Source organism: Pagrus major, chromosome 2 (genome assembly GCF_040436345.1).
Source record: "Pagrus major chromosome 2, Pma_NU_1.0".
In the NCBI taxonomy this organism is placed as follows: domain Eukaryota; kingdom Metazoa; phylum Chordata; class Actinopteri; order Spariformes; family Sparidae; genus Pagrus; species Pagrus major.
The window spans coordinates 8,294,886-8,311,444 of NC_133216.1; the positions used below are offsets into that span (position 1 = coordinate 8,294,886).

The 16,559-nt window shown below is 42.7% G+C and overlaps 1 protein-coding gene across 1 annotated transcript in view; it reads right to left on the reverse strand.

Annotated features, from left to right (window-relative positions):
- Positions 1-11,623: 11,623 nt before the first annotated feature.
- frya (furry homolog a (Drosophila)) overlaps positions 11,624-16,559 on the reverse strand; it is a 47,491-nt gene continuing 42,555 nt past the window's right edge. The window contains exons 55-61 of the mRNA XM_073480192.1: positions 16,197-16,404; positions 15,425-15,574; positions 15,239-15,337; positions 15,057-15,140; positions 13,471-13,581; positions 13,182-13,387; positions 11,624-13,086 (exon numbers count right to left, since the gene is read on the reverse strand). Of these exons, the coding sequence (XP_073336293.1) occupies positions 12,828-13,086; positions 13,182-13,387; positions 13,471-13,581; positions 15,057-15,140; positions 15,239-15,337; positions 15,425-15,574; positions 16,197-16,404 (1,117 nt within the window). The 3' untranslated portion in view covers positions 11,624-12,827. The remainder of the gene's footprint in view (positions 13,087-13,181; positions 13,388-13,470; positions 13,582-15,056; positions 15,141-15,238; positions 15,338-15,424; positions 15,575-16,196; positions 16,405-16,559) is intronic.

A 16,559-nucleotide genomic window follows, 5' to 3' on the forward strand; every position in this document is an offset into this window, starting at 1 on the left:
TTTTTCTTTAAAATATTCACCAAAAATACAAATTTCACCGGAATCCGATGGGGACTGCTGAGTCTCGTTCAGCCAGTATAGGAGCACATTTGGGAGCGATTTTGAGTCAATCGGTCCAAAGACCTGGAAGCTATTGAAAAAATGGGCCACTTTTTTCTTTAAAATATTCACCAAAAATACAAATTTCACCGGAATCCGATGGGGACTGCTGTGTCTCATTCAGCGAGTAGAGGACCACATTCGTGACGAATTTCGAGTCAATCGGTCAAAAGACGACCGTAACCCTAACCCTAGCTCCATAACCCTAACCCTAACCCTAACCCTAGCTCCATAACCCTAACCCTAATGCCAGCCTTAAGGCAGTCTCATGAAACATTGTCTCTTTTCACTAAAATATTCACCAAAAATACAAATTTCACCGGAATCCGATGGGGACTGCTGTGTCTCGTTCAGCCAGTATAGGAGCACATTTGGGAGCGATTTCGAGTCAATCGGTCCAAAGACCTGGAAGCTATTGAAAAAATGGGCCACTTTTTTCTTTAAAATATTCACCAAAAATACAAATTTCACCGGAATCCGATGGGGACTGCTGTGTCTCGTTCAGCCAGTATAGGAGCACATTTGGGAGCGATTTCGAGTCAATCGGTCCAAAGACCTGGAAGCTATTGAAAAAATGGGCCACTTTTTTCTTTAAAATATTCACCAAAAATACAAATTTCACCGGAATCCGATGGGGACTGCTGTGTCTCGTTCAGCCAGTATAGGAGCACATTTGGGAGCGATTTCGAGTCAATCGGTCCAAAGACCTGGAAGCTATTGAAAAAATGGGCCACTTTTTTCTTTAAAATATTCACCAAAAATACAAATTTCACCGGAATCCGATGGGGACTGCTGTGTCTCATTCAGCGAGTAGAGGACCACATTCGTGACGAATTCCGAGTCAATCGGTCAAAAGACGACCGTAACCCTAACCCTAGCTCCATAACCCTAACCCTAATGCCAGCCTTAAGGCAGTCTCATGAAACATTGTCTCTTTTCACTAAAATATTCACCAAAAATACAAATTTCACCGGAATCCGATGGGGACTGCTGTGTCTCGTTCAGCCAGTATAGGAGCACATTTGGGAGCGATTTCGAGTCAATCGGTCCAAAGACCTGGAAGCTATTGAAAAAATGGGCCACTTTTTTCTTTAAAATATTCACCAAAAATACAAATTTCACCGGAATCCGATGGGGACTGCTGTGTCTCATTCAGCGAGTAGAGGACCACATTCGTGACGAATTTCGAGTCAATCGGTCAAAAGACGACCGTAACCCTAACCCTAGCTCCATAACCCTAACCCTAACCCTAACCCTAGCTCCATAACCCTAACCCTATCCCTAACCCTAATGCCAGCCTTAAGGCAGTCTCATGAAACATTGTCTCTTTTCACTAAAATATTCACCGAAAATACAAATTTCACCGGAATCCGATGGGGACTGCTGTGTCTCATTCAGCAAGTAGAGGACCACATTCGTGACGAATTTCGAGTCAATCGGTCAAAAGACGACCGTAACCCTAACCCTAGCTCCATAACCCTAACCCTAACCCTAACCCTAGCTCCATAACCCTAACCCTAACCCTAACCCTAATGCCAGCCTTAAGGCAGTCTCATGAAACATTGTCTCTTTTCACTAAAATATTCACCAAAAATACAAATTTCACCGGAATCCGATGGGGACTGCTGTGTCTCGTTCAGCCAGTATAGGAGCACATTTGGGAGCGATTTCGAGTCAATCGGTCCAAAGACCTGGAAGCTATTGAAAAAATGGGCCACTTTTTTCTTTAAAATATTCACCAAAAATACAAATTTCACCGGAATCCGATGGGGACTGCTGTGTCTCATTCAGCGAGTAGAGGACCACATTCGTGACGAATTTCGAGTCAATCGGTCAAAAGACGACCGTAACCCTAACCCTAGCTCCATAACCCTAACCCTAACCCTAACCCTAGCTCCATAACCCTAACCCTATCCCTAACCCTAATGCCAGCCTTAAGGCAGTCTCATGAAACATTGTCTCTTTTCACTAAAATATTCACCAAAAATACAAATTTCACCGGAATCCGATGGGGACTGCTGTGTCTCATTCAGCGAGTAGAGGACCACATTCGTGACGAATTTCGAGTCAATCGGTCAAAAGACGACCGTAACCCTAACCCTAGCTCCATAACCCTAACCCTAACCCTAACCCTAGCTCCATAACCCTAACCCTATCCCTAACCCTAATGCCAGCCTTAAGGCAGTCTCATGAAACATTGTCTCTTTTCACTAAAATATTCACCAAAAATACAAATTTCACCGGAATCCGATGGGGACTGCTGTGTCTCGTTCAGCCAGTATAGGAGCACATTTGGGAGCGATTTCGAGTCAATCGGTCCAAAGACCTGGAAGCTATTGAAAAAATGGGCCACTTTTTTCTTTAAAATATTCACCAAAAATACAAATTTCACCGGAATCCGATGGGGACTGCTGTGTCTCGTTCAGCCAGTATAGGAGCACATTTGGGAGCGATTTCGAGTCAATCGGTCCAAAGACCTGGAAGCTATTGAAAAAATGGGCCACTTTTTTCTTTAAAATATTCACCAAAAATACAAATTTCACCGGAATCCGATGGGGACTGCTGTGTCTCGTTCAGCCAGTATAGGAGCACATTTGGGAGCGATTTCGAGTCAATCGGTCCAAAGACCTGGAAGCTATTGAAAAAATGGGCCACTTTTTTCTTTAAAATATTCACCAAAAATACAAATTTCACCGGAATCCGATGGGGACTGCTGTGTCTCGTTCAGCCAGTATAGGAGCACATTTGGGAGCGATTTCGAGTCAATCGGTCCAAAGACCTGGAAGCTATTGAAAAAATGGGCCACTTTTTTCTTTAAAATATTCACCAAAAATACAAATTTCACCGGAATCCGATGGGGACTGCTGTGTCTCATTCAGCGAGTAGAGGACCACATTCGTGACGAATTCCGAGTCAATCGGTCAAAAGACGACCGTAACCCTAACCCTAGCTCCATAACCCTAACCCTAATGCCAGCCTTAAGGCAGTCTCATGAAACATTGTCTCTTTTCACTAAAATATTCACCAAAAATACAAATTTCACCGGAATCCGATGGGGACTGCTGTGTCTCGTTCAGCCAGTATAGGAGCACATTTGGGAGCGATTTCGAGTCAATCGGTCCAAAGACCTGGAAGCTATTGAAAAAATGGGCCACTTTTTTCTTTAAAATATTCACCAAAAATACAAATTTCACCGGAATCCGATGGGGACTGCTGTGTCTCATTCAGCGAGTAGAGGACCACATTCGTGACGAATTTCGAGTCAATCGGTCAAAAGACGACCGTAACCCTAACCCTAGCTCCATAACCCTAACCCTAACCCTAACCCTAGCTCCATAACCCTAACCCTATCCCTAACCCTAATGCCAGCCTTAAGGCAGTCTCATGAAACATTGTCTCTTTTCACTAAAATATTCACCAAAAATACAAATTTCACCGGAATCCGATGGGGACTGCTGTGTCTCATTCAGCAAGTAGAGGACCACATTCGTGACGAATTTCGAGTCAATCGGTCAAAAGACGACCGTAACCCTAACCCTAGCTCCATAACCCTAACCCTAACCCTAACCCTAGCTCCATAACCCTAACCCTAACCCTAACCCTAATGCCAGCCTTAAGGCAGTCTCATGAAACATTGTCTCTTTTCACTAAAATATTCACCAAAAATACAAATTTCACCGGAATCCGATGGGGACTGCTGTGTCTCGTTCAGCCAGTATAGGAGCACATTTGGGAGCGATTTCGAGTCAATCGGTCCAAAGACCTGGAAGCTATTGAAAAAATGGGCCACTTTTTTCTTTAAAATATTCACCAAAAATACAAATTTCACCGGAATCCGATGGGGACTGCTGTGTCTCATTCAGCAAGTAGAGGACCACATTCGTGACGAATTTCGAGTCAATCGGTCAAAAGACGACCGTAACCCTAACCCTAGCTCCATAACCCTAACCCTAACCCTAACCCTAGCTCCATAACCCTAACCCTATCCCTAACCCTAATGCCAGCCTTAAGGCAGTCTCATGAAACATTGTCTCTTTTCACTAAAATATTCACCAAAAATACAAATTTCACCGGAATCCGATGGGGACTGCTGTGTCTCATTCAGCGAGTAGAGGACCACATTCGTGACGAATTTCGAGTCAATCGGTCAAAAGACGACCGTAACCCTAACCCTAGCTCCATAACCCTAACCCTAACCCTAACCCTAGCTCCATAACCCTAACCCTATCCCTAACCCTAATGCCAGCCTTAAGGCAGTCTCATGAAACATTGTCTCTTTTCACTAAAATATTCACCAAAAATACAAATTTCACCGGAATCCGATGGGGACTGCTGTGTCTCGTTCAGCCAGTATAGGAGCACATTTGGGAGCGATTTCGAGTCAATCGGTCCAAAGACCTGGAAGCTATTGAAAAAATGGGCCACTTTTTTCTTTAAAATATTCACCAAAAATACAAATTTCACCGGAATCCGATGGGGACTGCTGTGTCTCGTTCAGCCAGTATAGGAGCACATTTGGGAGCGATTTCGAGTCAATCGGTCCAAAGACCTGGAAGCTATTGAAAAAATGGGCCACTTTTTTCTTTAAAATATTCACCAAAAATACAAATTTCACCGGAATCCGATGGGGACTGCTGTGTCTCGTTCAGCCAGTATAGGAGCACATTTGGGAGCGATTTCGAGTCAATCGGTCCAAAGACCTGGAAGCTATTGAAAAAATGGGCCACTTTTTTCTTTAAAATATTCACCAAAAATACAAATTTCACCGGAATCCGATGGGGACTGCTGTGTCTCATTCAGCGAGTAGAGGACCACATTCGTGACGAATTTCGAGTCAATCGGTCAAAAGACGACCGTAACCCTAACCCTAGCTCCATAACCCTAACCCTAACCCTAACCCTAGCTCCATAACCCTAACCCTAACCCTAACCCTAATGCCAGCCTTAAGGCAGTCTCATGAAACATTGTCTCTTTTCACTAAAATATTCACCAAAAATACAAATTTCACCGGAATCCGATGGGGACTGTTGTGTCTCGTTCAGCCAGTATAGGAGCACATTTGGGAGCGATTTCGAGTCAATCGGTCCAAAGACCTGGAAGCTATTGAAAAAATGGGCCACTTTTTTCTTTAAAATATTCACCAAAAATACAAATTTCACCGGAATCCGATGGGGACTGCTGTGTCTCATTCAGCGAGTAGAGGACCACATTCGTGACGAATTTCGAGTCAATCGGTCAAAAGACGACCGTAACCCTAACCCTAGCTCCATAACCCTAACCCTAACCCTAACCCTAGCTCCATAACCCTAACCCTATCCCTAACCCTAATGCCAGCCTTAAGGCAGTCTCATGAAACATTGTCTCTTTTCACTAAAATATTCACCAAAAATACAAATTTCACCGGAATCCGATGGGGACTGCTGTGTCTCATTCAGCAAGTAGAGGACCACATTCGTGACGAATTTCGAGTCAATCGGTCAAAAGACGACCGTAACCCTAACCCTAGCTCCATAACCCTAACCCTAACCCTAACCCTAATGCCAGCCTTAAGGCAGTCTCATGAAACATTGTCTCTTTTCACTAAAATATTCACCAAAAATACAAATTTCACCGGAATCCGATGGGGACTGCTGTGTCTCGTTCAGCCAGTAGAGGAGCACATTTGGGAGCGATTTCGAGTCAATCGGTCCAAAGACCTGGAAGCTATTGAAAAAATGGGCCACTTTTTTCTTTAAAATATTCACCAAAAATACAAATTTCACCGGAATCCGATGGGGACTGCTGTGTCTCGTTCAGCCAGTATAGGAGCACATTTGGGAGCGATTTCGAGTCAATCGGTCCAAAGACCTGGAAGCTATTGAAAAAATGGGCCACTTTTTTCTTTAAAATATTCACCAAAAATACAAATTTCACCGGAATCCGATGGGGACTGCTGTGTCTCGTTCAGCCAGTATAGGAGCACATTCATGACGAATTTCGAGTCAATCGGTCAAAAGACGACCGTAACCCTAACCCTAGCTCCATAACCCTAACCCTAACCCTAACCCTAATGCCAGCCTTAAGGCAGTCTCATGAAACATTGTCTCTTTTCACTAAAATATTCACCAAAAATACAAATTTCACCGGAATCCGATGGGGACTGCTGTGTCTCGTTCAGCCAGTATAGGAGCACATTTGGGAGCGATTTCGAGTCAATCGGTCCAAAGACCTGGAAGCTATTGAAAAAATGGGCCACTTTTTTCTTTAAAATATTCACCAAAAATACAAATTTCACCGGAATCCGATGGGGACTGCTGTGTCTCGTTCAGCCAGTATAGGAGCACATTTGGGAGCGATTTCGAGTCAATCGGTCCAAAGACCTGGAAGCTATTGAAAAAATGGGCCACTTTTTTCTTTAAAATATTCACCAAAAATACAAATTTCACCGGAATCCGATGGGGACTGCTGTGTCTCATTCAGCAAGTAGAGGACCACATTTGTGACGAATTTCGAGTCAATCGGTCTAAAGACGACCGTAACCCTAACCCTAGCTCCATAACCCTAACCCTAACCCTAGCTCCATAACCCTAACCCTAACCCTAACCCTAATGCCAGCCTTAAGGCAGTCTCATGAAACATTGTCTCTTTTCACTAAAATATTCACCAAAAATACAAATTTCACCGGAATCCGATGGGGACTGCTGTGTCTCGTTCAGCCAGTATAGGAGCACATTTGGGAGCGATTTCGAGTCAATCGGTCCAAAGACCTGGAAGCTATTGAAAAAATGGGCCACTTTTTTCTTTAAAATATTCACCAAAAATACAAATTTCACCGGAATCCGATGGGGACTGCTGTGTCTCGTTCAGCCAGTATAGGAGCACATTTGGGAGCGATTTCGAGTCAATCGGTCCAAAGACCTGGAAGCTATTGAAAAAATGGGCCACTTTTTTCTTTAAAATATTCACCAAAAATACAAATTTCACCGGAATCCGATGGGGACTGCTGTGTCTCGTTCAGCCAGTATAGGAGCACATTTGGGAGCGATTTCGAGTCAATCGGTCCAAAGACCTGGAAGCTATTGAAAAAATGGGCCACTTTTTTCTTTAAAATATTCACCAAAAATACAAATTTCACCGGAATCCGATGGGGACTGCTGTGTCTCATTCAGCGAGTAGAGGACCACATTCGTGACGAATTTCGAGTCAATCGGTCAAAAGACGACCGTAACCCTAACCCTAGCTCCATAACCCTAACCCTAACCCTAACCCTAGCTCCATAACCCTAACCCTAACCCTAACCCTAATGCCAGCCTTAAGGCAGTCTCATGAAACATTGTCTCTTTTCACTAAAATATTCACCAAAAATACAAATTTCACCGGAATCCGATGGGGACTGCTGTGTCTCGTTCAGCCAGTATAGGAGCACATTTGGGAGCGATTTCGAGTCAATCGGTCCAAAGACCTGGAAGCTATTGAAAAAATGGGCCACTTTTTTCTTTAAAATATTCACCAAAAATACAAATTTCACCGGAATCCGATGGGGACTGCTGTGTCTCATTCAGCGAGTAGAGGACCACATTCGTGACGAATTTCGAGTCAATCGGTCAAAAGACGACCGTAACCCTAACCCTAGCTCCATAACCCTAACCCTAACCCTAACCCTAGCTCCATAACCCTAACCCTAACCCTAACCCTAATGCCAGCCTTAAGGCAGTCTCATGAAACATTGTCTCTTTTCACTAAAATATTCACCAAAAATACAAATTTCACCGGAATCCGATGGGGACTGTTGTGTCTCGTTCAGCCAGTATAGGAGCACATTTGGGAGCGATTTCGAGTCAATCGGTCCAAAGACCTGGAAGCTATTGAAAAAATGGGCCACTTTTTTCTTTAAAATATTCACCAAAAATACAAATTTCACCGGAATCCGATGGGGACTGCTGTGTCTCATTCAGCGAGTAGAGGACCACATTCGTGACGAATTTCGAGTCAATCGGTCAAAAGACGACCGTAACCCTAACCCTAGCTCCATAACCCTAACCCTAACCCTAACCCTAGCTCCATAACCCTAACCCTATCCCTAACCCTAATGCCAGCCTTAAGGCAGTCTCATGAAACATTGTCTCTTTTCACTAAAATATTCACCAAAAATACAAATTTCACCGGAATCCGATGGGGACTGCTGTGTCTCATTCAGCAAGTAGAGGACCACATTCGTGACGAATTTCGAGTCAATCGGTCAAAAGACGACCGTAACCCTAACCCTAGCTCCATAACCCTAACCCTAACCCTAACCCTAGCTCCATAACCCTAACCCTAACCCTAACCCTAATGCCAGCCTTAAGGCAGTCTCATGAAACATTGTCTCTTTTCACTAAAATATTCACCAAAAATACAAATTTCACCGGAATCCGATGGGGACTGCTGTGTCTCGTTCAGCCAGTAGAGGAGCACATTTGGGAGCGATTTCGAGTCAATCGGTCCAAAGACCTGGAAGCTATTGAAAAAATGGGCCACTTTTTTCTTTAAAATATTCACCAAAAATACAAATTTCACCGGAATCCGATGGGGACTGCTGTGTCTCGTTCAGCCAGTATAGGAGCACATTTGGGAGCGATTTCGAGTCAATCGGTCCAAAGACCTGGAAGCTATTGAAAAAATGGGCCACTTTTTTCTTTAAAATATTCACCAAAAATACAAATTTCACCGGAATCCGATGGGGACTGCTGTGTCTCGTTCAGCCAGTATAGGAGCACATTCATGACGAATTTCGAGTCAATCGGTCAAAAGACGACCGTAACCCTAACCCTAGCTCCATAACCCTAACCCTAACCCTAACCCTAATGCCAGCCTTAAGGCAGTCTCATGAAACATTGTCTCTTTTCACTAAAATATTCACCAAAAATACAAATTTCACCGGAATCCGATGGGGACTGCTGTGTCTCGTTCAGCCAGTATAGGAGCACATTTGGGAGCGATTTCGAGTCAATCGGTCCAAAGACCTGGAAGCTATTGAAAAAATGGGCCACTTTTTTCTTTAAAATATTCACCAAAAATACAAATTTCACCGGAATCCGATGGGGACTGCTGTGTCTCGTTCAGCCAGTATAGGAGCACATTTGGGAGCGATTTCGAGTCAATCGGTCCAAAGACCTGGAAGCTATTGAAAAAATGGGCCACTTTTTTCTTTAAAATATTCACCAAAAATACAAATTTCACCGGAATCCGATGGGGACTGCTGTGTCTCATTCAGCAAGTAGAGGACCACATTTGTGACGAATTTCGAGTCAATCGGTCTAAAGACGACCGTAACCCTAACCCTAGCTCCATAACCCTAACCCTAACCCTAGCTCCATAACCCTAACCCTAACCCTAACCCTAATGCCAGCCTTAAGGCAGTCTCATGAAACATTGTCTCTTTTCACTAAAATATTCACCAAAAATACAAATTTCACCGGAATCCGATGGGGACTGCTGTGTCTCATTCAGCGAGTAGAGGACCACATTCGTGACGAATTTCGAGTCAATCGGTCAAAAGACGACCGTAACCCTAACCCTAGCTCCATAACCCTAACCCTAACCCTAACCCTAGCTCCATAACCCTAACCCTAACCCTAACCCTAATGCCAGCCTTAAGGCAGTCTCATGAAACATTGTCTCTTTTCACTAAAATATTCACCAAAAATACAAATTTCACCGGAATCCGATGGGGACTGCTGTGTCTCGTTCAGCCAGTATAGGAGCACATTTGGGAGCGATTTCGAGTCAATCGGTCCAAAGACCTGGAAGCTATTGAAAAAATGGGCCACTTTTTTCTTTAAAATATTCACCAAAAATACAAATTTCACCGGAATCCGATGGGGACTGCTGTGTCTCATTCAGCAAGTAGAGGACCACATTTGTGACGAATTTCGAGTCAATCGGTCAAAAGACGACCGTAACCCTAACCCTAGCTCCATAACCCTAACCCTAACCCTAACCCTAGCTCCATAACCCTAACCCTAACCCTAACCCTAATGCCAGCCTTAAGGCAGTCTCATGAAACATTGTCTCTTTTCACTAAAATATTCACCAAAAATACAAATTTCACCGGAATCCGATGGGGACTGCTGTGTCTCGTTCAGCCAGTATAGGAGCACATTTGGGAGCGATTTCGAGTCAATCGGTCCAAAGACCTGGAAGCTATTGAAAAAATGGGCCACTTTTTTCTTTAAAATATTCACCAAAAATACAAATTTCACCGGAATCCGATGGGGACTGCTGTGTCTCATTCAGCAAGTAGAGGACCACATTTGTGAACAATTTCGAGTCAATCGATCAAAAGACGACCGTAACCCTAACCCTAGCTCCATAACCCTAACCCTAACCCTAACCCTAGCTCCATAACCCTAACCCTAACCCTAACCCTAATGCCAGCCTTAAGGCAGTCTCATGAAACATTGTCTCTTTTCACTAAAATATTCACCAAAAATACAAATTTCACCGGAATCCGATGGGGACTGCTGTGTCTCGTTCAGCCAGTATAGGAGCACATTTGGGAGCGATTTCGAGTCAATCGGTCCAAAGACCTGGAAGCTATTGAAAAAATGGGCCACTTTTTTCTCTAAAATATTCACCAAAAATACAAATTTCACCGGAATCCGATGGGGACTGCTGTGTCTCGTTCAGCCAGTATAGGAGCACATTTGGGAGCGATTTCGAGTCAATCGGTCCAAAGACCTGGAAGCTATTGAAAAAATGGGCCACTTTTTTCTCTAAAATATTCACCAAAAATACAAATTTCACCGGAATCCGATGGGGACTGCTGTGTCTCATTTAGCGAGTAGAGGACCACATTCGTGACGAATTTCGAGTCAATCGGTCAAAAGACGACCGTAACCCTAACCCTAGCTCCATAACCCTAACCCTAACCCTAACCCTAATGCCAGCCTTAAGGCAGTCTCATGAAACATTGTCTCTTTTCACTAAAATATTCACCAAAAATACAAATTTCACTGGAATCCGATGGGGACTGCTGTGTCTCGTTCAGCCAGTATAGGAGCACATTTGGGAGCGATTTCGAGTCAATTGGTCCAAAGACCTGGAAGCTATTGAAAAAATCATTCTACCAGTTTAAGAAGACATTTGGGGATTGATTTTGAGTCGATGGCTCAAATGACCTGGAAGTTATTGAAGAAAATGGCGGGTGTATTCACTAAAAATCATGATCTTTCTTTAAATATTCACAATTTTTTTTTTTTTTTTTTGTTAAAATCCAATAAAAACAGGTGTGTCTCCTTCTACCTGTATAACAAGACATTTGGGCATTGATTTTGAGTCGATGCCTCAAATGCCCTGGAAGTTATTGAAAAAATTTATGTTAGCCTATAGGAAGATGATGTATGCTATGAAATGTGATGGTGTCTTGTATTCACTTTTGGGCCAGATATTGGCATGACACAGAAATAAAAATAAACTACTATTACTTCTACTTCTACTACTACTACTACTACTACAACCAATATTAATTATAATAATATCACACAAATCACCAAATGAAACAACATTTAACAAATGTAAGTTTTATTTTTCTTGTTACATAAATGTACAGAACACCAAAGAAGTACAGTACATTGCAAAGGCAGTAGTATTTACAACAGTTCTTGTGGAAGCTTTACAAATATGTAGCTATCTCTTTCATTCTACATGCAACTCAAATTGTAAGTTCATAAAAATACAATCTCATGAGTCTCCGCAAAGCCCCCATTAAACTGTACAATTATTCAGTTAAAATAGTTTCTGTATTTGTTCATAAACATTACTATTACACTTTATAGTACATAGGATTTGCAAGCTTGGCAGGTTTAAAAGATGAAATAAAATATTTGTTTTCTATAAATCTAGTCCAATAAAAGCACGTTTTTCTCTTGCAAATAATATAAATAATTTACCTAAATGCTAAAAGCTGCACAGTTAAAAGGTACAGTAAGATGTTTTAAGTAACCCACAACAGCATGTAGTGTAGGTTTGGGAGACAGTAGTTTTGCAGCATGTCAATGTAGTAAATGTGAACAGTTTATATAAATCAGTATCCTTGATTCCATCTGTGATGGTCGTCGGGTTTTTTATATCACACACTCAAGCACCCCCCCCCACACACACACACTCACACACACACACACACACACACACACACACACACACACACACACACACACACACACACACACACACACAAAGACCCACTACTTTCACTGCGTAATGAAGTCTCCCTTTTTCTGAACAATGTGAATGAAACAATGTTTCTAATGTTATGATATTCAAATACATTCTTTCAGGATACAGTAAAAGTCTTCCACTTCTGTGAAGGATTGCACATTTTCCCTTAACAATTAAAACAACACAACTGAAGGAGAATCACTTAGCTTTGGTATGTCATTTGTTTCTGTGAAAGTTGTTGACCTCAGTAGCAAGTGGTTGTTTTGTAACAGTTTTCTATTATTAGTGCAATAAAAGCCTAAGTTTCTTTGCAACAGCAAAGTCTCTCATCTCTCTAAAAAACAACAGTATTGCTGCACATCTGAAGATCTGACTCTGTGACATTCTGACATGCTCTGAGCACGAAGATGAAGAGGGTTTGGTTATTCCCAGGAGAGAGCAGAGTACTTGTTAACCACTGAGATGATAGCAGCAACCCCAGACAGGACCAGAGGCGAGGCATGGAACAGGGTGCTGTGCAGGAGCTGATGTCACACGCTGCTGGACCGCCATCAAAGAGTTGAGCCTGAGACCCTGGAGTCTGGGAGGAAAGCCGTGATGGCTCGGTAGCCTTGGGCTCGCCGGATCATGTCCCGAATCTCTCCGTTAAGTTCCATCAGCTTGACAGAGATTTCTGTCAGGTCCTGTTTTGAGCCCACGAGAGCAAAAGTTCCCGTCTGACCCAAGGTTTGATGTCTGAAGTAGATGTTGAGTAAGGTCTGGACCTCATCCTCAGAGGGGCTGCCAAAGATGTCGCTCGGCCAAGTTGTTCTGTAATAAATAAAGAAAATGTTACTTGTTTGACTGAGGGCATTTCTTGTGCACCCCTTTCATATAAAGAAAAATAAACCTTTTTCTTTTCTCACCTGCACTCACGAATGTAGCGGATGGCAGTCAGAAACTCGTTGTTCTTCAGACATTCAAGGATGGCCTGGACAGCGACCTCAGAGGAGCTGAAGGTGGGCTCAGAGCAGGAGCTTTCCCGGGCGGCGATCTCATCATTCGTCACGGAGGCTGCTGCTACCCTCAGGTTGCTCTTCAACTCATTTAGCTCTCTGGACATATTTGTCAGCTAAAGGTTGAGAGAGATTCATATTAGATGGTGGGTGTCATGGTTCCAAAAAGAGAGAACAAGCAAATGCATTATGTACCTACCTCGGGAATGGAGCTTATTGCATGGACCTGTTCAATCAGCTTACAGTAGGACTGAAAGAGCAGCAGCAGCTGAAAGTGGAGTTTGTAGAGTCTTTGACAGAGCTCCAGTTGCTGAAAGACAGAAAAGTGGATGTGAGCGAAAGGCCTCTTTATTGGGCTGGGTTTCTCTTTCTATTCCTCTATTACTTTCTACTTTATCAGGGCTTCTCAGTTCTGCATTTGGTGGATACTAAACTCACATGTAACTACAGTAGAACTACTTGTAAATAGATGTCAAACTGACTTTACAAGTGCTGAAAATGGGATTGCAGCAAGTCTAAAATGTGGTTTCAGAAGCAGAAAAAGACCATTTCAAACAACAAAGAGGAACAAGTCTTTCCAACTTACAGCCAGAGATTCCATTTGCTACAAAGCAAGCATGTTACAGGACAGAGAAGAAGTAAGGAAAACAGAGAATCAAAAGACGGGCATGCAATTCCTCATGATTTTTCAGTACAGAGGGGTTGAAAAGTATTAGCACAGGTCATTTTATTGGCATGCAGAGAGGGAGAAAAGTGAGGGTTGATGTATGTGTAAATTAGTAAATTAATTCAAAGGAGGGCTGGAAGTCGCCATGAATTAAAGGTTCCCTGTGGAGTTTTTGGCCTCTAGTAGCGCTACGGAGTGGGTCCCTGTTTTTGCTTATCTTGTGCACGAGCAAGGGAACGCACATGAACACACACACCTGTGGGTGACAGGATACATAGTCCTACGAATGGTGTCACATTATTATACTGATCAACAGGTAACTTGCCAAGACATCACTGCAATATGCCAATAAAGACAGGGAAGAAGAAGACTTTGAGCATGTAAACATGGATGTAAACAAGGCTGGATTAAATAACTATACTACCATGAAAATGCTTCATGTGGGAGGAAATACACTCGACACATTTGTTAGAGCTCAGAATGCACACAAATATTTGGTGAGAAAACTAAAAGACATTTAAATTCGTTTACAGGAAAACTCCACAGGGCCCCTTTAATTAAAAAGCCAAGTGAAACAAGCCAAGCACAATTTTGCCTGTCAATCAGCACAAATGTACTCACTTTGGTGGGAATCTCTTAGCTATATAATTACAAAGTTTTAACAGCAAAACTTTCCATTTTGCTGTTTCCTTTCCTCGGCTATAAAGTGAGCGTAACCGCTTACTGCTTAGATTAAAAATGCAACTTAAGAAAACTTGCTCCCATGCTCAGCAGAGCTGAAAATAATCACAATGCACATTGGAATGAGATAATCAATGTGACGTGCGGCAACTTAAGGTTGTCAGAACCTTGACATTTACATAGTGCGAGAGAATTAGAGGTAACACTCACAGAGCTACAGTACCACACAGTAATCGTAATGCAGAAAGTACAGTATGAAAAGGTCAGTTGAAGTGGAATCTTTAATATTTTCAGTCAGAACAACTATTTTCTTCTCTAGGCTGAATGCATGAAACTAAACCACAGAAAATACCAAAACAGAATTTACATTATCGTTCAATTGATATGACAGCATGTCAGAGTTGTTGCTCAAATTCCTAAAAAACATAAGGCTTTACCTTTTCTTCATGCTCCGCTGGTTGACTTGTTATCACGGTGCCGCCAGGACTCCTGGGAAAGGTGGCCTTACAGTTGCTCAACCACTGTGGGTGAAAGACACAGCATAATAACAATTTAAACAACTTGGTGTCAACATACAGGTGATATTCCGCCTGGAAAGCACATTGTTTAATCTCCTTACACAGAGAGCTGCCTCCTTTCTGTTGTTGTAAGTATCAAGATACTCTTGAAGTTCCAGCACGCTGAATTTCATTTTTTCCAGCAGCCCATAAGACATAATCTGTGAAAAAAGAGTTTTGATGTTGAATTTGTTCAATTACCACTTGTTAAAAACATATCAGAAACGGGGAACTCTGTGGTTACTCACTGTGTCTGCATCAATAAATAGCGTCGGGCACTCTGAGCATGATGTCAGCATCTGAGACGACCTCAGAAGCTTTGATCCTAATCCTCTCAGGCTGTCACCGAGGTAACTCACAGCGTCACAGGTCAAGGAACAAAATTTGGTCTGAATACTCTGCAAAGCAAACAAAAATCTGGCTGTGATACTGTCAATGTCACTCCTACATTATATAATTTAAGCTTCTTACAATCTGTCATTTTTTCTGTTTCTCTCTGAAATTCTTCCCTGTCAGCTTTGGTCAGTGAAGTGGACAACATCTGGTTAACGAATCTCTGAAGATTTTCAAGCTGAGAGCATCTACAGTGCCCTCTTTTTGTCATTAATCAGACCTCTTCTCTAAAGGTTAATCAGCCAGATAACTAATCCTGTTACCCTTTCACTTTAGTTATTCAGTTGGACCAGGCACACTGAAGAAGAATCTGCATTTGTCTTATACAATCATACTCAGTACTCTCTACATTTAACCCATCCCTGAGGACCAGTGGGCAACCATTATTTAGCCCAGGGGGACAAACTCCACCTCTTGCCTAGCCCCTCAATTGAGGGCACTGGCAGGAGAAATAAACCTGATATATTGCTACCCAATATAATGAAGGAGGAAACCCACGCAAGCATGGGGAGAACATGCAGACTCCACACAGAAAGGTTCTGCCCCAGCCGGGAATCAAAAACAGAACCTCCCCTTTTCATTTTTCAGGTGTATGCTGGCGACGACTATCGTACGACGCTATCGTACCTGAAATAGTGTAGAAAACACATGGAAAGTGTAGACTGCGCAGGATCCATCGGAGTCCGACACAAGCTGGTTGATGTGACTTCGCCAAGCCTCCTCTGCGTCGTCGCACACTGCTGGTTGGAAAGCAGCAAGGATGGCGGAGAAGAAGGGTGACGGCGGTGGCGAGGAACGGGACTCCAGCATGTCGTCTCTCTCCTCCTCGGCGAGACTGAGCGGAGGTAAAAGCCTCGTTATTAACACATTTCTGTTACTTTATTTATTATTGAGAGAAGTTAGACAGCAAAAGCTCAAAATCTTACCAAGTACATTTCTCTCATTTCCATACAAAAACATCTCATTACACTTAATATAAAAGACATGAAT